Here is a 24,461-nt window from a genome sequence, read left to right as displayed (position 1 = left end):
TGAAGACATCTTTGATAAGTATTTTTATTTCATTAAACTTTATTGCTATTCTGACAATGTCTCTTGGCTACTTTAATTCTGTTGTTGCATTTTAGTCGTTTGCAAGGACGAAGAAGGAAGCTTATACCTTATAAAAGATGATAACGGTTGGCAAGTTTCCCAGTGTACGAATTGTCATTGCAAAGAAGGACTCTTGACATGCCGTAGGAACTTGAGTATTAACTTCCCAGCCTATTATGAAGGCATATATTATCATGATGAAGATTGTATACAACCGCAATGCAACGTTGCCAAGTTTGTAAGAGAAAAGAGCGATCATTGTGAAGGTAAAGAGTCACCTCAACACACATGTAAATTAGGAGTTGTGGCACAAACCGTGACAACTCGCTCGGCTCGCCCAGGCTCGCCTCGCTCCTTGTCACAATTTGTGTCCACAACTCCTAATTTACATGTGTGTGCGGAACGCAAGACGCCTTTCTTACCCCTCTTGCGCCACGAGTTGCAAAAAAAGGCGTTGGCGGCACCTCTAACGGCCCGCAGCAACAGAGAGCGCCACCTGTGTGCTAGATTTATTTTTCAATTGAACAAATATTTTTCTTTAGTATATGCAACAGATGGCTGCCGCAAGATATTCGTCAGAAGTTTTGCAAGCTATGATGGAGGAAAACCTCCGTGAATTTCAAAGAAACCCCCAAAGAAATTTGTCTTTTTCACTCGCCCACACCGATTTTAACGAATGGCTTAGAGTATGGAAAATGGACATACCCGAAACTGACACAAACAACAAAGATCTTTACATTTTTGCAAGAAAAAACAAGAAAAAGTTTTATGATCTTTTAGTAAGCGAAATTGATGACTTACGAAGCTTAAAAGCAAGCTTTGGACTTGAAGTTAAATTTTCGATACAAAGAGACGGAGTTACGCAACACATGAACCACTATTTCAGTGAAAGAGAACCGCACGTGTTTTCAAAAAACACCAAAGAAGAAATCGAAAAAGAGTTTGACAGATTTATCGAAAAAGCAAAGGGAGAAATTGAGGCTTGGTCAGAGAAGGGCTCGGGGTGGAAAATTGAAAGAATAGAAATGGCGTATATCAATGTCGCGCGTTATCAGCCATTGAGAGGGGGAGATATCTGCCTTTACCACCAAAATTGGCAAACAAAAAAGCAGTTATTAACGTGCAAAACAGGGATAACGAATGTTTGAAATGGGCTTTGAGAGCTGCATTATTTCCGCCAAGAGATGGGAAAAATCCGCAAAGAACAAGCAGATACCCAGTTGACGACGGAATAAACCACAATGGAATCGATTTTCCAACGCCACTAAAGCAGATTGACAGGCTTGAGGCGCAAAACAGAGGCCTTGCAATAAATGTGTTTGGATGGGAAGACGACTGTGTGATACCTCTCAGAACAAGCAAAAAAGAAAATAGCATTTCCCGTATAAACCTTATGTTAATTGAGTCAGGATTAATTCAGCACTACTGTTTTGTAAAAAGAGTAAGCGCTCTGCTTTACGATCAGACTAAATCACACAACAAAAAACACTTTTGCATGATGTGCTTGACCGGTTTTACAAGAGCAGACTTGCTAGAAAAGCACGAAAAATATTGCAATGGAGTTAACGGCAGGCCAACAAGAATCGAAATGCCGGAAGAGGGGAAAAACACTCTTTCTTTTAAAAACTATCAAAAACAAATGAAAGCGCCTTTTGTAATTTACGCCGACTTTGAGGCATTGTTAAGAAAGATGCAAGGATGTAAACGCGAAACGCCCGAGGACAGCCAGAAGAGAAAAGAACAAGGAGAAGAACTAGAAGACTTGAAGAAAAAAAGCTACACAGAAAAGACAGAACAGCACGAAGCATGTGGATTTGCTTACACAGTTGTAAGGAGCGACGGCAAACACGAAAAACCTTACGTTTACAGGGGTGAAAACGCCGTTGAAGTGTTTTTGAACTGCCTTTTAAGTGAAGAGAAAAAAATAAGATTTGAATTGTCAAAGCAAAAACCCCTTGTGATGACTTCGGAAGACTGGGAAAAATTCAAAAATGCAACCGATTGCCACATTTGCGAAAAAACGCTGATGAAACAAAACTTTTTAGACTCGTTGCCGGTTTGGATTGGGTATTATGGTGAACTTAATTACTTTGGGCAGCTTCACAAAAAATGTTATTACAGCACGAAAAAAGCGGAGCAAAGCCTTGGTACCGAACACCACTATGAGCTAAAAAAGCTGACACAAAACACACACATAGTGGCCGCAAAAAACCAAAAAAAATGTTTGAAGTGCCACAAGCCGCTTATCCAGCCGAACTACAAAGATGTGGTAAAGGACCACTGCCACATAACAGGGAAGTTTCGAGGAGCCGCGCACAACATTTGTAACTTGATGATGAGAATAAATCCAAAAAATGTCCAAATACCAGTTGTATTTCACAACCTAAGGGGCTATGATGCGCACCATTTAATGCAGGCAATGTCAAAGATTTCAAAAGAGGCACAGAAAGAGGTAAAATGTGTCGCAAACAACATGGAAAAATACATCACATTTTCATTTGGCGGACTGCGTTTTATTGACAGCTTAAACTTTCTTCAAGGAAGTCTTGATTCACTTGTAACAGCGACACCGAAGGAGTCATTAAATATAACAAAATCTATTTCAACACAGTCTGATGAAAGTTTTGAACTTCTTTGCAAAAAGGGAATCTATCCTTACGAATACATGGACTCATGGGAAAGATTTAGCGAAACAAGTTTGCCTGAAAAAGAAAAGTTTTACAGCAAACTTAATGATGAGAACATAACGGATGAAGAGTACAAACACGCGCAAAACGTGTGGGAAACCTTTGGCTGCCAGACCCTGGGCGACTACCACGATTTGTACGTTAAGACAGACGTTTCTCTGTTGGCTGACGTTTTTGAAAACTTCCGAAAAATCTGTCTTGAGAAGTACGGGTTAGATCCCGCGAATTATTACACGACGCCAGGCCTTTCTTGGGACGCACTTTTGAAAAAGACAGGCGTGGAGCTTGAGTTACTTACGGACTATGAAATGCATCTTTTTGTTGAAAGGGGATTAAGAGGAGGAATTTCGATGGTAAGCAAGAGATATGCAAAGGCGAACAACCCTTATGTTGAGGGATTTGACCCGAGCCAGCCAAAAAAATACATAATGTACCTCGATGCGAATAACCTTTACGGGTGGGCAATGAGCAAGCCGCTCCCAAAAAGTGGTTTTAGATGGAAAATGGTTATGCCGACAGAAAAAGAAATAATGACGAAAAAAGAGTTTGCAAAAGCTGGATGGATTTTAGAGGTGGACTTAGAATACCCGAAAGAGCTGCATGACGCCCAAAACAGCTATCCATTAGCGCCAGAGAAAAAGAAAATAAACAAAGAAATGTTTTCACCTTACCAAAAGAAAATAATAAAAAATCTTGATTTAAAACTGCCAGAAAGCGAAAAGCTTGTATTGACTCTCGAAGACAAAAGCAATTACGTCGTGCATTACCGAAACTTGCAGTTTTATTTAAAACAGGGAATGAAACTCAAAAAAGTGCACAGGGTCTTAGAGTTTGAACAGGAATGCTGGATGGAGCCCTACATCCGGATGAACACAGAATTCAGAAAAAAAGCAAAGAACGACTTTGAAAAGAACTTTTACAAGCTAATGAATAACTCGGTTTTTGGAAAAACAATGGAAAACCTGAGAAACCGTGTAGACATAAGAATAGCGCGAAGCGACGAAACAAAGAAAATAAGAAAATTAGTTGCAAGCCCATTGTATTCAAGGCATGTAATGTTTTCAAACGATCTAGTTGGAATAGACATGCGAAAAAGCAGGCTTTTTCTTAATAAACCGGTCTACACAGGCATGACCATCCTTGACGTAAGCAAGCTATGCATGTATGACTTCTTTTACAACCATCTGAAAAAGGAGTACGGAGAGCGTTGCGAGCTTTTGTATACAGACACAGACAGCCTTTTGCTTGAGATAGAAACAGAAGACGTTTACGCGGACATGGCAAAAAACATTGACAAGTACGACACAAGCGACTACCCAAAAGAGCATTCACTTCATTCAAACGAAAACAAAAAAGTTTTGGGAAAAATGAAAGACGAATGCGCAGGAAAACAAATTTCAGAGTGCGTTTGTTTGAGGCCAAAAATGTATTCAATAATGACAGAAGACAAAAAAAATATAAAAAAGGCAAAGGGGGTGAAAGAGTGTGTGACAAAGAAAAAGATAAATCACGAAAATTTCAAAGAAACACTTTTCCAAACCAAGGAAAGCTTTCACGAAATGCACATGATAAGAAGCTATGCCCATGAGTTGTATTCGATAGTGGTGAACAAAAAATCGCTGTCCTCCTTTGACTCAAAGCGATGGATAGCGGATGATGGGATACATACAAATGCTTACGGGTATAAGTTTTGCGAAACAAAGCCTACATAAACATAACTTTTAGAGCTTTTCTGAGCCCAAGGGGCTCAAGCACTAAGTGCTTGGTGGTAACTGTGTATTTGGAGGAATAACAAGCAATTCTTCACGCACGAAGCCGCGCTTTGGACCATCGTGCAAGTAATAAAGAACTGGCTGATTAGGTTTAGTAACAGACCTTTCAATGCTGTAGACTTTTAATGACCAAATCGGATCTGTAGCCCTTTTTACACCGCCTTCCAGCTCGCCAGGTTGGTAGAGAAAGCGCACATTAACGAGAGAGGGGAGTTTTTTTTCTTTCAAGCCAACAGGTCTTGTATATTTTGAGGACGGCTTGGACGAAACAGCCTTTTCTTTGATTGCAGCAGCAGGTTTCTTACCAGTAAGACTGGTTACTTCGTTGTTCAGAGCGGCAACAACTTCGGGAAGCCTTTTTACCCACGCTGTCGACCGCTGGCCAGATGGCAGGTTCATCTCGACACCGTACTGATAACCAAACAGGCGCCCTGCCAGTGTTTGATTAAAACGTTCAACAATAGCTTGATCTCTGTGAATGTTAACACGCCCGCGTCTAATATAGGTTTTGTGATTTTCCATTTCTTTAGTAACAGCTCCCATGAATTCGCGACCAGGGTCAACTTGCAGCATCTGTGGCCATTTTAGTGCACTTCGCCTGTAAATTGTCTGAAAACCTTTTGCAACCTCAGTTGAATCTTTGGAGGTCAAAGGCTCAGCCTCTTTGAAACGGCTGGCAACGTCAACAACAGTCAGCGCGTATTTGTAAACTTTTCGCCCTCGCGGCAGTTTGTCGTGTGGCAGAAAAAGAAGGTCCGCCTGGTGGACCGCGTTAGGGGTAGAAACATCGAATTTTGGGCGAGGAACGTATCGTGGTGCCGGAAGGTAGATCTGCCAAAGGGCCTGCTTAACTAGCCACTTTTTTGCGGCATCTTCGGAAACCTTGGCAGCCTCGGCTAATTTTTTTATCGCTGCAATTCCCTTCCAGTAGCCCTGGGGGCTATAGTAGACTTTCGAGATCTTTGCATCCATGCGTATACAAGAAAAAAAAGAAACGTTTAAAGAAACCGAAAGGCAGCGTACCCAAGAGCAAGAGCGCCTGCGCCAACGAACATCAGTTCACCTTGTTTCTGCTGCTCGCTTGGCTGATAAAAATCAGAGAACTTGGGTTCTTTCGGAGGAATCATTTGTTTGTCAGGATGTGCCTGGTTGTAGAGTTTGAAAGCGTAGTCTGTGTTCGTAAAGTTCTGTTTCGCTTGCTGTTTGATCTCATTGTTGGTTTCGATCCAGTCGAGAAGCTTCGTGCGGTCGCGAGAGTACTTCGCGTACGCTGCCTGGTAAGCCTCGAGAGCTTTGTCGTGTCTTTCTTTTTCTTTCAAAGCGGCGTCATCTCCGCCACCCAAAGCTCGAGCAAGATAGTTGCCGCCAATGAAAGCAGCAGCGTTCAAGATAGCTCCGCCAGCCATAATCGCTACGCTTGCCATTGTGTGTTTTTGTTCTTATATTATGATATTTTTTTTTTTTAATTGGTGGGGAGAATTTTCTGGTCCTCGAGATACTGTTTAAGTGCAACGCTGCCAGCCATGACGGCTGTGAACTTTACATAGTTCATAAAACTGCTGCTTGGGTCGGATGTGAAGTTTTCTTTTACAACTTTTTTGGCAGCCCAGCCGATTCCGGCGGCGAGACCTGTAATGGTGGCGGCATCCATGAGCGTTTTCACGAGCTTGTTGTCGGACATGGCGGTTCAGTATAAAATAATAAAAAATATTCAATTGAAAAATTTTTTTGTTTATTCTTCACCGTTTTGCGAAGCAAAGTTTGCAACTTCTTCACCAGATTCAACCTTCTTTTGTTTTTTTTATACCTCTTTTAAAAATTGTATCCTCATCCTTTTGCACCCGAATAGCGGTTTTAACGCAAGTTTTGGAAAATTCAAACCAAAGTAATGCAATACCAGCCATAGCTGCACCTTTAACAAGGCTGTCAAGAATAAAACCAAGGGACATTGTCGGTATAATAAATGAAAAATAAATGTTCAAAAGAAATTTTTTAATCCATCGGACGGATTCCTCTTTGTTTGCGAGGTCTAATGGCATTTTGGATTGTCGAAGGCGTGTCTGAAGAACGCGTTGCAACCCTTCCAATACTTTCTGCTGTAACTGGTGTGTCATCAGTTATAAGAGTTGGCGGAGCTTTAAATGTTGGACTTCTTTTTTCGTTTATAAAGGCTTTTATGTCTTCGCGTTTCACATAAGTTGTAACGATTGCAACGCCGATACCAAGCAAAGATATCCATTGATTTGTGGTGAGACCGCTTGATTGCGGCTGAGCCTCGGGCTGAGCTGGTTCCGTTACGTCCGGTGGTGTTACATTTCGCTTTGTAGCAGCAGATTTCTTTTCCTTTTCTTTTGCAATTATTGCAGCAGCCTCGACAGCAGCTTTTTTCTGTGCTTCACGAGCCTGTTTTGTTTTTTCAGCTGCAAGCTTGCCAGCAGCAACTCGCTTTGGATTTTTGGCAGGCTTTGTTGCTGGAGTTGTTGAAGTAACTTGTTTCTGTTCTTCTTGAGCGATCGGAGTTTGTTCGAGCTCGGCCATTATATAATGAGAAAAAAATAATATTTAAATGAACAATGCTCAGCAAACTTTTTTGCTAAGCAATTGCTAGCATTTTCTTAGCATTGCTCAGAAAAATCTTCAGTAGTTGGTGTTTCAGCGCCATGGCGCTGGGACTCAAGAGTCCCTTTGGTTTGCAACTTTGTCGGGACCCCTTGGGCGTCTTTGACGCGTGCTGCGCACGTCCCCGCGCCAGGCGCGGCTTCGTTTAAATCAATGTGCTTTGTTGTGATGAGCGCAGCATTTGCAACGGCAAGAAAGCGACCACATTTCAAAGCCAGACCGCCAGCCAAAGTTGACAGCTCTTTACTGATGATGTAGTCGTTTTTTAGTTCCTTTTGATAATCATTGACGTCCTTGATATTTACGGCCATACCAACGACTTTAGTTACAAGAAAAATAAAGCTGTCGATCAAGCTGTCGGTTGTTTTGGATCCAACGTATGCCTCATATCTCTTTAAGTACTTTTCAACTTCTTTATCTGTCAAGCGCTTCACCTGCTCGTGTGTCAGTTGCACACCGATTGCTTCTTTGGCTTTTCCTGTTGAAACAAGGATTGCAAGCTGTTCACGCAAAGCAGGAATGTCAGGGCCTTGAATGAGTGCCATAGCGCTTTCTGTACTTTCTGGTTCAGCTCCTAGCAGTTCCATTACGGAAGCTAATTCTTGTTCACTTGCAGCGCCCTTGACGCTCTCGGGAGGAGAAGTTGCGAACGGGTCAGCCATTTATTACTCTAAAAAATATGTTCAATAAGAAAATTTTGTGCCGTAAGGGTGGCGATGAGAAATGACAAGATGCGAAAACTTATTTTTTTTTAGCTTTAAAATGATTTCTTTGTAATCCTCATGGGCAAGTTCGCCAGCGTAATCCTCAAAGATTGCCTTCGTGGTCTTGGCAGAGGGGGTGTAAAAGAAAACGATTGCCGCAACATTTTCGCGGAATGAGGATGTTATGCTTGTCAATTTTTGAGTTAACACCCATATGCTCAAGCCTGCGTGGCGAGCAGAGAAAGCAAGATTCACCAACTCCCCTGTTCTTCCTTTTACATCTTTCGAAGCAGCACAGTCGTCGAGGATGATAAGCGTGTTCGTACCCTCAAAAAGAAATCTTGAAAGCCTTAACCAAGATTCCACCTCGTGCTGCTCGCAAATGAAAACAAAAAATCGAATATCTTCCTCAGCAAAGCGATAATAAGTCTTGTTGTGCTCGAAAGTCGGGCAGATGAGCACGATGTAGTCAAACTTGCCTCGGAAAGGGCCACAAAGCTGATTGACCACGTATCTTGTTTTTCCTGAGTTCGTTGGTGCCACAATGAGGGCGTTGAAGGGTATATTGGCAGGATCCATCTTCGTTCGTATATGTACCTAAGGTACACTTTTTCAAAGAAAAAATTATAAAAGCACAGATTCTAACTGCCTGCCAAGTATATTCATTTGGGCGTCGCTGATTACGTAAATGTGGCAGTTCAAATTACCTGAGCCGCTTGCTTTCCTCTCTAGCTCAAGCTGGACACCGTCCTTTGTGTTCACAAGGCGCGTGCCGCTTCCGTGCATCGAGTGGTCAGCCATGGAACGCAGATCAATAAGAAGGCCAAACTTGTCTTCTGTGTAAAACTTTTGCAGAGTCATGTGCTGCGTTTTATTTTTTTCTTTCATGTAGAATCTTTTAACTTCTCCCCAAATGTCCATTCCTTCGATGCCGTTGTTGTACAGCATGTTTGGCGAGCCGTTGACAGTGATGCTTACTTTTGTAAGGTCCGGGTTAATGTACTTTTCCGAGCTCCTTGCACCTTTGTTATATTGCTCAATAAATAGGAGCAAGATACCTTTCATGGACCTCCTCTGCGGGTTGACCCTTAGATTCAGACGTGTGTCGGAGCCTTTTGCAAAAGTCGTCACTTTATCACGCTGGATGTGGTCGTAAGCGAACTCTTTGCCGCCCGAATAAGCGCTGAACGCTTCATCTGCAATTTCCTCGCTTCTTATCATCTCGTACTCCAGCTGGATGTTTGTCAACTTGTATTTTAGTTTTGTTGTATCTGAGCCTCTGACCACATGTTCGGCTGCCGCGAGCTTCAGTTCGAACACAAGATCGTTGTATAGTGCCTGAGGATAAAATGCCCCATGGTCAGTTAAAATCTGGTGATCCAGTCGGATGCGGTATTTATTTCCATATATCTCATTCAGCTTTTTTTCTGCGTCCACACCTGAAGTTTTCTTATCGCCAGCATTTGAGCGAATTTTGTTGAGGTCCTCGCTCTGAATGCCCTCTGGCACCCTGTCGTCGCGCTCCTCCTGCGAAAGGAAAAAGTCCTCAAATATTTTGTAGATGTCATAGCCAACCGTGTCCTGCACGACGGTGCCTTCGTACTTTACAACAAACTTGTCGACCAGAGCTCGGCTGACGTTGTCAACCAGAAAGTTGTTGGCATGGCCTCCGCTCAAGTCAATGTTGAAGCGCAGCGCCAGCGAGCCGGGCACAATGACCTCGTTTTCGTTCAGCTTTGGCACTGAAACATACAACGTTTCCTCTGGATTGGCTTCTGTGCGGTCAAAAGTGATTCGTTTTACCGCGCGCTCGGCTTTCAGTGCGCCGAGTATTTTCTCTGTGCGTCCCGGTCGAAGGTTTTCTTGAACAGCAGCCATCTCTCGATTGGTTTTATTGTTAAATTGAAAAGTTTAATTTGAAAATATATATATATAAATTAAGCGATGGCAACAGGTGGTGGTGATTTTGGATTCGAGGACCCTGATTTGGACCAAGATCTTGACCACAACAGTGATAACGATGATGAAGAGGAAGAAGAGGTCGACACAACCCGACCATTTCAGCCCGGGGAGGCATCCACACCCTACCATGGGGGTGAACAACATGAAATGCAAACGATGCAGCACGAACAGAGCGGGCTGCCAGACACATCCTACGAAGAAACACCTTTTTTGGGAAGCTTTATTCATCAAGATGACAAACCGGCAATGATTGACAGAGCTAAAGATTTTATCAAAAGAAAATTCCCCAAAGTGAACTTCGCAAAATTAGACCCAATAGGTTTTAGCAAAAAGAGTGGCAATGAAACTACAATTGTATCCTTTGGATCAAAAGGTGGCGAGACCGAAATTTTCAAAAAAGACGGAACTGGCCTTCTCAAAAAATTCACAGACAAGTTTAAAGCCCCCCTTGGGCCAGAAGCGGAATCTCTGATTTCTCAAAACAATGAAGAAATAAGAGAAATGAGACCAAGATTAAGAGAAGCTGAAAGTCAACTACAACAGCAGAACCAATTGCCATGCAGAAAGAAAAAGTCACCCAAGAAGTAAAAGATCTCAGAATAAGAATCGAGCGAATAAATGCCAAGATGGATCAACTTGGGTCAAATGTTGAAAATGAATCAGAATTACGCAGACTTAAGCAACTGAAAAAAAATCTTGAAAAGGATTTTGAAAACAAAAAAAAGAAGTTGCTGCTCTTGAAAAACAAGCTAAGCAAATGGCAAAAGAAAAAACACGAGTCGACCAACTAAGGGCAGGCATCGCTGCCAAAGAGAGCGAAAGAAACACTTTGCAAGAAAGGCTCAACGACACAAGAGCGTTGGATGATCTAAAAGAAAAAGAAGCCGAGCTGAAGCAACAAAACGAGGAAGATCAAGCTGTTATAGAGGATGAGAATGCATCCCCCACTAACAAACAAGCTGCGGAAGAAAGAGTTGCAGAAAGAACCGAGGAGCTCGGGCGTTTGCAAACGCAGATTGCAGAAAGAGAAAGGGCGCTTCCACTTCGTGAGAGGATCAAAGAGATCTTCAAAAAATATGGCGTGACAGTAACAGCAATACTTCTTGCTGCTGGTGTCACGATTGGTTCTGTAATTGGTGCCATTACAAACTCTTTGAAGGCCACCGGCAAAGCGTTGGGAAAAGGCCTAAGTGATATTGGCTCAAAGGTAGCATCAGCTCTGCCTGGTCTCATTGGCTCGATTGCGAAATTTCTTTTCAAAACCGCTGGTCAAGTAATTGGATTTCTTGCAGAGCACACCTGGCTGCTTATCCTTGCTGTGGTTGCTTTTCTTGTTGAAAAATACATCAAAAAGAGACGTTAACGCATAAGGGTGTAGAGCAAAGCTGCTGCTCCAACCGCGCCAACAGCGACAGTTGCTTTGTTTATTTCGTGTGAATCATTGGCTACGGCCTTCGTAGCTTTAGCGCTTTGCGCGTTGCTAGCTGGTGTTTCAGCAGCGCTTGCGGCGGGTGCCTGATTTTTTTTTGCTGTGGCGCTCTTGTGTATAGGATTTGAAGGGTGGCTGTTTGGTGGGTTGATTTTTGATTTTCCTCCGGCCATCAGTTTAAGAGCTGCTTTTTTTGTAGCTTTATTAACCTCATCATTCACTCCTAATTTCATCCCAACAACAGCCTGCTTAAGCTGGTTATTGTAGCCAACAACGCTTTCTGTGTTTTTCATACGAGCGGGCATCAGCCAGGCACCTGGGCAGACTGCAAGGTTAAGCCGAACCTTAGCTTCGTCGATGGCTAGTTGGTATCTTTGGACCGACTTTGCCAGATCAGGTTGCCTTATAGCGTCTTCAACCAACACGAGGAACTCACTTTGCGCTTCCTTTGCACGGCCGCCTGTTCCAAGTATGCTACTTCGAACGTTCACCTGCGAACCGAGAATACAGTAGACAAAAGCCTCTATCGACTGGTTTACTCTCGACAAACCTGCCTGAGTAAGCCCTTCAGTGCCGTTAGGACAAAACCAGTCTGCCTGTGCATATGCAGCGTCGTCTGGCTCGATGTATTGAATCAAGTTACCTTTGCTTGCAGTTCCACCTTCATCCGAAAATTTATCGTAATCGGGGTATTTTGCTCCAGTTTTGTTTGGTCCAATGTTAGTAATCCAGATATAAACGTTACCAAGTCCGTGGTTTGCGCCTGTTGTGAAACGGAAATCGCTTGACGGGTCGACACCGAACTCAGCACATATTCTTTTGTAAGAAGCCACGTCGTACTTGTTGTCAAACTGGCTAAACGTTGGGTCGCCAGGCAAGGCGCTTACGCTCTGAATCCCCCCCATCTGAAACAATATTCGCCTTATCGTGAAATAAACGTGAAAAAGGTAAAAATTTCGCACAATCGGTGGCAAGCTAAGAGATGAGTGTTCTTCATCGAAAATTTCTCGGCTTACCCCACTGCCTGTTGTCGCACACCAAACAGCAAAGTTAAGTTGCTGAGGCCAGTAGCCCATATTTTGGCAAGCAAGCCACCTTTTTGACTCTTTTCCTGATGTATGCTTCAGTTTTGTTTTTTGAAAAATCTCTCTTAATTTCGTTGTGAAATATTGGTCTGGTGTGACGTAGATGTTTATTTGGCTGTTAAATATTTTTTTCAAACTTGGTGCGGCTTCGTGAAATCCAACAGCTGGAATTGGCAAAGATGAGCCTTTTGCGCCGCTTGGTGACAGCTGTTGTGGAAAACCGCCTGAAATTTGATTCACCCCCAGTGCTTTTTTCATCTCTGGGCTCCAATATTTGCTGTCAGAGCCAAAAACATTTATCAAATGGCCTTGCCCTGCCTTGTAATAAATGTCTGCCGTTGCTGTGTGGTTGTACGCGAACTCAACCTGTGCAACAAATTTTGTTCGGTCAGCGTTTGGATATTTTGCAAGAAAAGGTTTCCATGCATTGTCTTTTGCCGCTTTAGAAATTGTAGTTGCTTCTGGGGTTTTCATCCACTTCATAAAATCTCTTGTTTTTGCATCCATGGTCCTCTTTTATATTAAACATTTTTTTTTTATTTAATATAAAAATGGTTGTGCTGACTGTTACCACAAAAGAAAATCCGAACACTGTTTATTTTGACCAGCCTATTCCAAAACCAAGCTATATCCGGCTTTTAAGTTGTTCTCTTTACAACAGCTGGAATAGTTTGGAAAAGGATGGAATAGTTTTTTATAAACAAGTGAACAAGGAAGAGAAGGCGCGTTATATACGGCAAGGAAACTTCTCACTCGATGACATTGGGAGTATTTTTGAAAAAGGATTTCCAGAGAAAAACATGTTTTCTGTAACAAAAGGCATTGCAGGTCGTTCATTGATAATAAAAGCAAAAGAGCCCAATTTAAAAGCTTTTGGACTGAATGAAAGTCTTATTAAGTTCTTTAATTTGCCTGGGTTTGAGAATTACGCAAGTATTGAAAAGGAATTTTTTGAAACAATTGAGGTAAATAATGTTTCAAATCCTAAAAATTACTTCATCAACTGTGACCTTATCGACAAGCAACAAAGCTTGCTAAATGGTAAGCCATCAAGCCTTTTAGCGTTTTTTGACATACGTGGAAAACCGTATGAAAAAGTTTATTACCAAAATACACATTTTAACGTCTTGCGCGACGTTTCTGCTGAAGAAAATGTATCATCTCTGACTCTTTCGATTAGAGATGAGAATGGAAAGCCATTCGATTTTAACGGCACAAATCTTACATATGAGTTGGAATTGAATTAAATTAAATACAAAAATAACTTTTATGTATACGAGACCATGTCATCTGCTAATGTTCTCCCGAGTGCCCCTGCTTATGGTGATCGCGAAGAAACACAACTTTATCCAAGCCTCCCAACAAATGCCGAGAATTTTCGGCTGACTGAAATAAGTAAAATTGAAAAAGAAATATCCGCTGAAGCTGAGCATTACAGGCTTGTGTTAAAAAAATATAAAAAAGTCCGGAAAGTTATTCACTATTCCGTGGTCTGTCTTGGCGCCGTGACGGCAGCTCTGTCTTCTGGAGCTGTTGCCACTTCACTTACTGGTGTTGGAATTGTTATCGGCGTTCCTGTTGCAGCAGTAGCAGGTATATCTGGCGCAGCTTCCACTGGCCTGTCAGTTATCAACAAAAAGCTTGAACGTAAAGTTAATAAGCACTCAAGAATCCTCGCTCTGGCTGTTGCAAAACATGACTCGATAAACAGCTCTGTCTCACAAGCTCTGAATGATAATCTTGTTTCTGACAAAGAGTTTCAACTGATCACACGAGAAATGCAAAAATATCGCCAACTTAAAGATACTTTACGCTCAAACTTTGCAAAAAAACAAACAAATTCACTCCAGCCAGACATCGGAAAAATTCGGGAAGAAATCAAGAGAGAAGAACGCAAAAGATTGGAAAAAAAACTTCTCGAAAGTGCCACCGACATTTCGAAATAAAATTTCAGTCCAATAAAACATTTTTTCATTTTATAAAAGAATGATTGTCTGCGCTCATCTTGTCGTTTACTTTGTGATGGAAGCATTGTCGTTCGAGTTGCAAAAAAATGTTCGAGACATCACAAGAGAGGTTGTTGTTTGCCTGAACGAGGCAAAATAAAAGGTTAAAGCGTGCTTAAAGTGACTTTCAGCCGAGTCGAAATCAGAAAAAAAATAAACACTTGATTTAATCCCCACAGTCAAGGGCTTGTCTGAACAATGCATGCAAATTTTTTTTGTGTGTGTGGGTGAATGTCCCACAGCGTCAGACTTATGCAAATCAACAGCTTTTTAATGATATAATAAGCAATCAATAAACATTACAAGTGTGTTAAGTAAAATAATTTTATTCAGTTGCTAAGTTAAATGTTCGTTGACAACGGCGGACATTCATGGCCGCGGTATCCAAGGTAAATTGTTCGTTGACAACGGCGGACATTCATGGCCACGGTATCCAAGGTAAATTGTTCCTTGACAACGGCGGACATCTTATGGCAGCGCGGCGTCTGTCCTTTGATGACTTGACAAGTTTTGGTCAATTCGGGTTACGCGTAACCCATTTGCATTCCAATTAGGCTTGTAACTTGGCCGATTTTTGTCAAGTTTGGCAAAACGCTTTAGTTGTATCAGGCTATCGTTAGACATCTACAAATGAATCATTTCGATAAACTGAGTTAAATCTTCTTAATTTTGATCGAAAAAGGTTTGATAAACGTCTTCAAGCTTCCGATATACTTAACCTTGCAATAAAACTTCACGCGACCAGGCATCTGATTGTTGTCCGTAATTGCTTCGGTTTCGTGAAGCAAAGGTACGAATAGCTGATGTTAAATATTATAATCGGACCCTCGTTTGTCGTTTCCAAATGATTCATGTCCGTAAGCTGTGTCTTTGCTTCTTTTTCAATGAAGGTTTGATAAACGTCTTTATACATCGGCCATGCTTGCTTGTGTAATACAAAAAAGCTTATGTGAATAATATATAGTTATAATTTTAACTGTGATTGGTCACAAAAGACGTCATTACATCGGGAAATAACCTATTAACTAAAAATAGTAATGACGCCTGGTGAATAAACTTACCGTGATCTTATATTGTTCTTTTATGTTCTAGAAAGTTCTTAGCTCAATATTTCACGGTATATTTACATGTTAGTCAAATTAAATATTGTTGTTGAATAAATCATAGCTCTCAAAACACACATACAAAGAGTTTGAGTTGTTTTCCGGCTAAAAATATTCAAGATGAAAAAAAAAACAATTAGATTACGTCAAGGGGGTTTCCCACGTAATTGACACAGGGTAAACAATGACTTCCTGTGTTACTCAATAATTTATGCACTCACCGGAGCGTGCAAGTTTTGTTTAGCTTGTTAAAACGTTTGCGACAACACTGCTGTCTAATTTTTTTAATTTTTCAATCAGCTCGTCTGTTAAAAAGATTGTTATTTGTTTTTCATTTTCTTTAGTTTTTTTGTAGGTTGTAAACGCTTTTCCACGAGATCTTTTCAAGTTTTTCTTTACATTCAAGTTAATTTCTCCAGTTCTCCCTCTTCCCATCTTCGTTTACTCAATAAGAGCATTTGTTCAATAGGAATTGTTTCTGGCACAGCAATTAAAGGTTGGTTGTAATTTAATACAATGGCGCCATACAACGATTGGTACACTGTCGGGTCCGGCGAATCTGCTTCAGGAAGTTAGGAATGTGAAAGCCACTCACATTTTCCTCCTTTTTTTTACCATTTCCACGCCTGCTTTCCCGATTTTTTTGTTAGTTTTAACCATGCTTTGCATAAAGATTGCAGCTTTCTTTTTCTTAAGTTTTCTGGGATTAAACGTCTTTTTTTGCAACTCGTTTCGCGAGGGGGGTAAGAAAGGCGTCTTGCGTTCCGCGCACACATGTAAATTAGGAGTTGTGGACACAAATTGTGACAAGGAGCGAGGCGAGCCTGGGCGAGCCGAGCGAGTTGTCACGGTTTGTGCCACAACTCCTAATTTACATGTGTGTCCTCATATTATTACTTTGGTAATAATGTATTGACAACAAAACAAATTGAATTATATCTAGTCTAAATAAGTTACCATGACAACGCTAAAAATGTCAAATAACGTAGATAATTTATGGTTAAAAAAACGGAAATGTTTGTAAGATTTATTTAGTGGAGGGTATCCAGAGCCACATTATCCTCAAATAGAAAAAAGAGTACTGTTCGAGTTATTCTGACGTTGTCAATGCCAGAATTTTTGTCTTCAAACGAATCTGATTCTGTTCACTTAATAAATTTCTACAGTTTTTTTACTAGATGCTTTCTAACCTCCCCATCACGAACAAGCTAGCTGTAATAGTATGCCAAAGAACTTTAATTAAGGAAAATCTCATATATCGTGCACCACATTTAGGGCCGATAAAAGTTAAATGTTTCGTAGAGCACTTTTCAATTGAGTGTCGTAAAACCAAAACCAAAGTAATTACTCTGGCCAATCACAAAGGACACAGCGACAATACATGCGGCTGGCACGAAGCGCGGGAAAACGTGCGCGAGTGAGTCACGATTGGTTTTGGTTTAAGTTCTGATTGGCAGAGAAAGTGGTGCGAGATTTTTAAGCCAATCACTAAGCGTAGTAATGCAAAACCAAAGCAAACGCAATTTACTTTCGACACTCAAGTGAAAACCTCTCTATCATTGGCTAATTTCTTTTTAAGTGCGCTAAAAGCAGGTTCAACGTTAATGTGAGACAACCACACTAGTAACAGTGTTCATTTTGAAACTAGGCGTCGAATTTATCGAAAATGATGGAATCTACTTGAAAGACCAAACTTGGAAATCTACAGGGTGCGAGTTTTACTTCCCTGGAGCTTATGTGAAGAATGGCCTCCTATGTCCACCAATGGCAAGACCTGTTTGTTATGTTTACAATGGAGCAATTTGCTGTGCCTCTGAGTGTCCAGGTATTCACTTATTTCCATAGGCCGTCTTATTTGTTTAGATATAATACCAACCTGTTAGTTTTCGAATGTTGAAGTCTAAGTGTACCATTCGTGTGGTAGCATAACACTCCTTTAGTAAGCATTAGACCTGAAAATGAAATGCAAGATTGAAACTTTGTGACACTTTATAGGATTGAAAGAACATCAGAGAATTGTTGAGTCCGTTGTAATTAATAATTAATTCAGAGATTAATTAATTCAGGGATTCATAGCAATACCACAGATCGCTTTGCGCTATAAAACCAATAATGAGCACCAGTTAGTACAGATGTGGGTTGTTGCCTACGCGTTCAGTCGAAGATCACACATCAAGTCTTCTAGGCAATATGTCAAGACGACATGCTCGTGGTTTACAAATTAAGTAATTTTTTCGAACGAAAGTTTAGCTTTGTTCCTTAATACTTCTACGTTTGTTTCGTCAACCTCTCAGGCTTAAAGCAAATCGCGGATCAAATGCGATTTAAGGAGCAACTTGAACTCTGTCCAAATGGCCGTCAGGTATCAAAACGAGCCCTGTGCAGGGATTCTAACCAATGCCTGCAGAACTTTGGCATCCAGAAATGTTCATCAGGTAATGTGTTTGTAAAATTAGCTGGCACTTGGATACGGACAGAAGCCCACATGAGTTTCTGATATGGATAAAGACTAACAGGATTCAATTTTCTTCGCCAACTTATACGTCAATACTAGCATTGAAATCTGCCTCAATTTTAAACCTCGATTTAAATAAGTGGTGCACCAATTTGAATATCTCTTCTTTGTTAATTTTTAACATTGCTGCGTTTTCGTCTTTCTTTTTTGTTTTTTGCTCTGCTGTTTTCTGCTTTCTTTCGAACAAGGCCAAACAGGAGAGGAATATAAGTTGTAGAAAATTTGAAAAACAAAACAAAAAAAACAACAACAACAACAATAGTCAGTTGGTGTAATTTGAGGTAGTGAGAAGGAATAGAGTAATTTTGATAATAAGATAAACAAAATATTCCAATCAATGTATGAATATCCTCAAATTTTTCGTATTTCCCACTTTTTTGGTACCTATGTTTCTTTCCTCGCCAGAGGTCACGTGTCAGGATGAGGACTCGACCCAGTACTTTGAAGGAGCCACGTGGTCTGTTGGTAAATGTGTTCAGTGCAGTTGCATTCAAGGCAAAATTAACTGCTCAAGGAAGGTTGTACTACTGGCTTCATTCCTTTCTTCTCAAGTTGCTAGTGGAAATACGTTCATAGAACACTGCAATCAAACGGACTACTGTAATGTGGCGAACTTTATGAAGAAAAACCGTGGAGTGTGCAAAGGTAAGTTTGTTTTTCTTTTAACATATGGAGCACTTTAATTCAAAATACAAAAACAGGTATATATTCTAACGTTATTTAATTCTCACTATCGGGTAATGCATTTCTAGCTTTCTGATTGGCTCATTAAATCTCGGTTATTAGCTACTATTACAGTGAAACGAACTCAACCGGGGCCACCCAACGTTTTTTAGCCAATCAAAAGACACGTTTAAAACAAAAGAATTGGAGTTCCTTGGTCGGGGGATCAATCACAGCGAAGGGCAATTTCAACTCTTCGCTTGACTAGATACGATGCGAAGGCACGCTAAAGTGTTGTTTTTACGGCAAAAAATATAATTTTGTTCATTTCGTTTATGAACGAAAGTCTGCCGGTAATTTGGAACACTGGACGGAATCAACGTAAATAAGTTTACCGAATGACGGCCGGGAATTTTGAAGACTGAAAGGACTCAACGAAAATAAATTTACCGAACACGGCCTGGAATGAAAACAGTTCCATCAGAAAAATGGTTGAAAACAGCAAATTTAATTGGCGAGCTTTATGAACAAGAAATAATCAGTGGTGCCTACAAAAACCACAGAAATACCATAGTAAAATTTACTACGCAAAACAAAAGGATTGATGCGATAATTTTAATTAATAATACTTGTAAATGCACAGCAAGAGCGAGTGAATAAAGTAGAAAAGCAGTAAATAATTTACGAAAGAACGGCAAACTGACACAGTTTCATTCAGTGTACGTCATAAAATTAGGCTCAACACTTCTGTCTTTCAATCTTGGTTATTTCCTTTTATACTTCAATAAACCTGTTCCACTTTGAGCTCAAATGGCGCTGGATTGGCCACACTCTCAGAAGAGAATGTAACAATGTGACGAGAGAAGCCTTGCACTACCACCCACAGGAAAAGAGGAAAGTTGGACGGCCAAGGAACAATTGGAAGCGATCCATGCTGCAGGAGTTAGAAGGAGTAGGCTACTCCTGTGAAAGAGCTAAAGCATTAGTAAAGAACCGTGTGCGCTGGAGAAAATTGGTGGACGCCCTATGCTCCCAAGGGGGTGACAAGGAACAATGATGATGACTTTGAGCTCAATTTCGCTTCAAATAATATAGCAGTCTTGATGACAGCCGTGGAGCTGTAAACGAGTACAATGTAAACACTTGCTTCGTTCGACTTGCACAAGACGTGTGGTTTCCAGAAAAGCTTCTGCTTTGGATCTTCCCGTTAATCTTAACTGCTGTCACAATTTCCAGGATATATAGACGACTTTAGAGGAGATTGTTCGAGGAAAATCTTGGGAAGAAAACTCTCTCGCTCGCTTTCCTCGTGTGTTTCATTCAACTCAAGAAGAGAACAAGGCGCCACAAATTTTCCCGCCTCAAAATGAAATGTCCAGTCGATTTAAACTTAAAGAAGAATTTAATAAAACAATTATTCCATTCGCCCTTTTTGGATACGAGTCGTTATAGCCAACGAGGCGCGAAGCGCCGAGTTGGCTATTTACCACCTCGTACCCAACGCGGGCTCATAGAATAATTGTTAAGTATACCTGAATTTCACCTCGTAAGAAACATGAGTGTGGCAAGTGCCGCTTAATAGTTTAAATTTTTTTTTCGGTGGGAAGCGCAACATTTCGCCAGAAAAAAAAATGCCTGACAACAGCGATTGTGGTAAGTCAAAATGTCACAATTAGCTTGACTACGCAATACACAGAGTTTGTCTAGACAACTTAGTTGAACAAAGGCGGCAGAATGAAGATGGAAGGAGCAAAGAATTAACGAGAAGTTCCGAAATCTCAGTCTGCAATTTCAACGCAATCAAATTTGTGGATGATGACAGCCGCAGAAAAGAAACAAGCTTTCATATGACACGCAAAAGGAATATAATTTTCAACAACGAAATAATTTTGGAACTTCCTGTAAACCGTAATTGCTTGTAAATGTATAAAACTTTCGAACGAGTGCTTCATCACATTTCCAAAGACCTCGAAGTTCATTAAAACTACTCCTCTGCGCATCGTTTTTTCAACTCTTTTCTCGGTGATGGAAAATGTGATGAGGCATTTCTCTTGTGTTTTATATATTTTACTTCAAGCCTTGCTTAACAGTCCCAAATTTTCAAAAAAAATTCCGCCCTTGCTGCATTCTCCTCAGTGAACTTCCGGTTTTGATTTTAAAGGACAAATCTTTGTTTAATATTAGCTTGTAGGTGGAACAGTAAACTGTATTACGATGGGGATCACTGGAAAGAGAATGGCGTTGATTTTTACTGCAGCAGTTCAAAGCAAAAAGTCAGACCTGGCTGCTATGTTGGAAACAATTACGTGACATGCACTGGTGCGATACCAGGTTGGTGTGTTTGTTGTATATAGGGCTTTTTCCAATGAATATAATTAAAGTATGTATAACGCGCCAATTCAACTAATTGCCCATGGAGCTGTAATTTACATTAAAATATTAAAAAGAGAAATTAAACATAGTTTAAACTCCAATTATTATTATTATTTTGCACTAAGTAGAAAGCCTTAATCTTTCTCTACAAGATGACATAATTTGTTGGCTGTGTCGTCATAGGGCGTCAATAGAGCCGCCATCCTGGATCTGCCATCTTGGATAACCGAAATTGACATAAAATCGAAGAAGAATTCTAATGGAATGAAAAATTAAACAAACCGTACAATTTTGTTTTAAATGACTTGAAAAATAATTTAAAGAAATATTTCAAAAATGACGATTTTGGCAAAGCCTGCTTGTAGTTATGACGTTGCCATGACAACGTCTTCAATCACGGAGACATAGTTGACATCTCAAAATTTCCGCAAGGGATGAGTGAACAGACGATAGGACCACAAGGGGGGCGGCATCCACCCCGCCCGGCAGGGCTCTTCCTTACAATTATTTGTTTGTTTGTTTAAGGAATTCGACAGTTGTCCTTAATATCAAGCGATGATTTTTCATTATGCAAAAGTGGTTATCAAATCATATCACTTGGCGACAGATGCAATGTTCGTGTGGATTGCGATGATGAACAGGACGAGAGTAACTGTGATCACTGTAAGTTTGTACGTTGATTTGATCAAAAAATTGAAAAACATAACAAAACATAACAAAAGTATATAAAAAGGAAATGTGTTATGTTTTGAAGGTAGTGGAACTACATACGTCACAAACTGCTTAGGGGGTGTTGGGTGTGCTTATCTATAACTGGGGGAGGTTACACTGGAACGGGCTTGGAATCAACTTTAAAGCGTTGTTTAGAAATGAGTCGTCAAGAAACAACTTTAGACTCTGATGAGGGATATACTGTGAGAATTCCACTCTGATAAAGCTTTTTGATCTGCCTTCCACTTGCAAACTAATTCATGGCATATTCTATTCAAAGTACAATGCTCTATAAAGACATTGGTAAGTTAATTTGGAAAGCCCACCAGGAGAGGGCTTATGTTTGTAGGGATGGGGTTAGGGGAGGAGGGGAAGGGTTACGACTGGAATGTTTTCTTTAACAGAAATATGGGCCTATAATCGGGAGGGCTTTTAAGCTGGGAGAGGGGGAGGAGGCGTTTAACAGGCATTTTAAAAATAAGTAAATAAAAAAGGAATAGTACATATAAAATTTTACCACTTATCACAGTTTCACTGTATCTTTGTCAGACTACTGCGGTCCTGAAATGGCACACGGTGTTCCTTGGACCAGAACACGAGAGGAAGGGGAAATTATAAAGCAGTGTTCTTTAATAAACTCCGAATGGACAGGTGATACGCTTTTAATAAAACCTTTTTCAATTTGTAGTTAGAATGTGATTCGCGAGTATACGGGCAAAATATTATTAACGTGTTTAATTTTTTGTCTATTAATTGTTAAACTTTATACCTTTCATTTCCCAGGAACATTTAGCAGTAAATGTGTTCGTAAATCTACCCACATGATATGGCTGTACAAGAACACTTGTGATTGTGAAAAGAAAACGTTAGTGGCGTACTTTAAGAAAAAAGTAAGTGAAAAGTAAGTGTAAGTTTTCACGTGACGTCATCAAAATTCTAAAATCCAGAATCGCAAGGCCCCTGAGTTTTTATCCTTCACTGGCTATTATACGTCCTTAATACATATTTTTTTGAAGGTTTTTAGCTCGATAGCATTCGCCGTCTTTAAGATAGAGCATTTTGAATTTTGGGGTTTCACGCCACACGAGATCAAAGATGGCCGCCAAAAGGCTGTCACGTATACTTAAAAAAATGCTTTATCTTATGATTTTTAACAATCTGAACAGTTGAGATTTTGCGAGAAGTGTTTATCTGAATGTTTACTTGTTCATGATGGTGATCTGACCGCTTTTTGTAGCAGTATTTAATGCCAGATGTTTTTGTTGATTTCCGGCCGCCATATTGGAGCCCAAGCAGTTAGGCTCCAACATGGCGACTCCATACTGTGCTCTCTAAATTTGCGTGAAACATTTTGACGAATAACTCGAGTACGGAATACCGTACAGCCCTGAGACTTGGATGAGTAGTTTATATTGTACTTTTCTACAACCTGTAATATGCTTGATTTTTTTTGACGCAATAGTTTTGGATTTATTTTTTCGCAGCGTGACAGTGGCGTGACAGTGAAAACCACCCATTGTAACATCATGCATGTGCCAGCTAAAGTTTGTTCGTAGCACGAGTCAAGTTCGAGCCCGAGTCAAGTTCGAGTCACGAGTCAAGTTCGAGTCAAATGTTTTTTCTCACCTTTTTTTAGCAAGATCTCTTGACTAGAAGTTATAATGTCAAAAAATGTCGCAGAGGAAAATTAAGACCTCATCAGCGTTAGCAGTTAGATTTTTCACACGACAAAGTTTTCCTATGCAGACGCGATCGCGAAGACCTATTTGTATTTTGAAGCGATATAATTAATAAAGCTTTAAACTACCGGTATTCCTTGCTCCGTCATTCAATTCTATGTTTATAAAACATTTCCGGAATGAATTCCATCGCCTTTCCATATGCTTTTGCCAGTGGCTTCTTAGCGGCTTTTCTTGGGCGACGAGGAGTTTTTTCCCCTTAAAATGCTCGAAATTAACATCGCGTTCTATTTCGAGAAGCGGCGACCGACTCGTTTTCAAACAGTGATATTTTGATGCACAGGTGGAATTCATATAATTTTTGTTTCAATTTTTGTTTTATTTGATTTAGAATAACTTTTTATCGGGCAGCTCCGAATTTGGCATCAGTCTTGCGTTACTCCCGACTTGAGAGAAATGGAGCACTTGCATTACCTTCTGTATGTCCCGGAGTCCCAGAAATGGGGCAAAACAATTTTTTTCAGTGAACTTGTTTAGTCTTGACTCCTGATGTATTCATTTTGTACTGAAAAAGTGAAAGAATCAACAAATATCCAGACATTTCCGGGTAATGCCTTTTAACTGTATAGCTGGAATCAAGCAAGCTTTGAAAAAAAAAGCGTGACCTTTGCCCACTTTTGCCATATTTTGGACGTCACGCCACGGTTGGTGTTTGTTACTAATATTTCGGCCGCCGCTTGTCCGTTCGCTCACGCATGCAACATTCAAGTTCCCTTGATAAGTGCTTTTGAAATATAATTTTTGTGTCGTTGAAGCGGAACCTCTGCCTCAGTTGTGAGTAATTAATACTAGTAGGAAACTGTTACGATCAAATTCACTGGGATGCCAAGGAATGTTTACTTCTTTGAAAAGCAGCTGCGAACCGATGAAGGAATCAGCTCTTGCAATCGGCATTGAGAGCCAAGTCTTGCTGTTCCTGCCCTTCTGGTACAACATTTTGTATGTAACACAGCAATTAAAACCAAAAGACCAAAAATAAATTAAAAAAAAAAAACTTGACTCGAACTTGACTCGTGACTCGAACTTGACTCGG

At 40.5% G+C, this 24,461-nt stretch overlaps 1 protein-coding gene and 1 long non-coding RNA gene across 2 annotated transcripts in view; one reads left to right on the top strand and one right to left on the bottom strand.

Annotated features, from left to right (window-relative positions):
- Window positions 1-24,461, top strand: part of LOC144642574 (uncharacterized) — a 79,226-nt gene that overhangs the window by 28,650 nt on the left and 26,115 nt on the right. Inside the window, exons 6-13 of the mRNA XM_078501556.1 lie at window positions 96-326; window positions 17,076-17,252; window positions 17,722-17,862; window positions 18,348-18,587; window positions 20,790-20,936; window positions 21,504-21,641; window positions 22,239-22,340; window positions 22,473-22,579. Coding sequence (XP_078357682.1) covers window positions 96-326; window positions 17,076-17,252; window positions 17,722-17,862; window positions 18,348-18,587; window positions 20,790-20,936; window positions 21,504-21,641; window positions 22,239-22,340; window positions 22,473-22,579 — 1,283 coding nt within the window. The remainder of the gene's footprint in view (window positions 1-95; window positions 327-17,075; window positions 17,253-17,721; window positions 17,863-18,347; window positions 18,588-20,789; window positions 20,937-21,503; window positions 21,642-22,238; window positions 22,341-22,472; window positions 22,580-24,461) is intronic.
- LOC144642639 (uncharacterized) lies at window positions 14,635-15,253 on the bottom strand. The gene is made up of 2 exons (XR_013568755.1): window positions 15,044-15,253; window positions 14,635-14,948 (listed from the first exon to the last, which is right to left on the bottom strand). It is a non-coding gene; the product is annotated as an uncharacterized LOC144642639 (long non-coding RNA).

Source organism: Oculina patagonica, chromosome 2 (genome assembly GCF_052425735.1).
Source record: "Oculina patagonica isolate OP01 chromosome 2, crgOcupat, whole genome shotgun sequence".
NCBI classification, from domain to species: domain Eukaryota; kingdom Metazoa; phylum Cnidaria; class Anthozoa; order Scleractinia; family Oculinidae; genus Oculina; species Oculina patagonica.
Note: the sequence above shows the minus strand (reverse complement) of the source record. Positions and strands in the feature narration are given on the sequence as shown.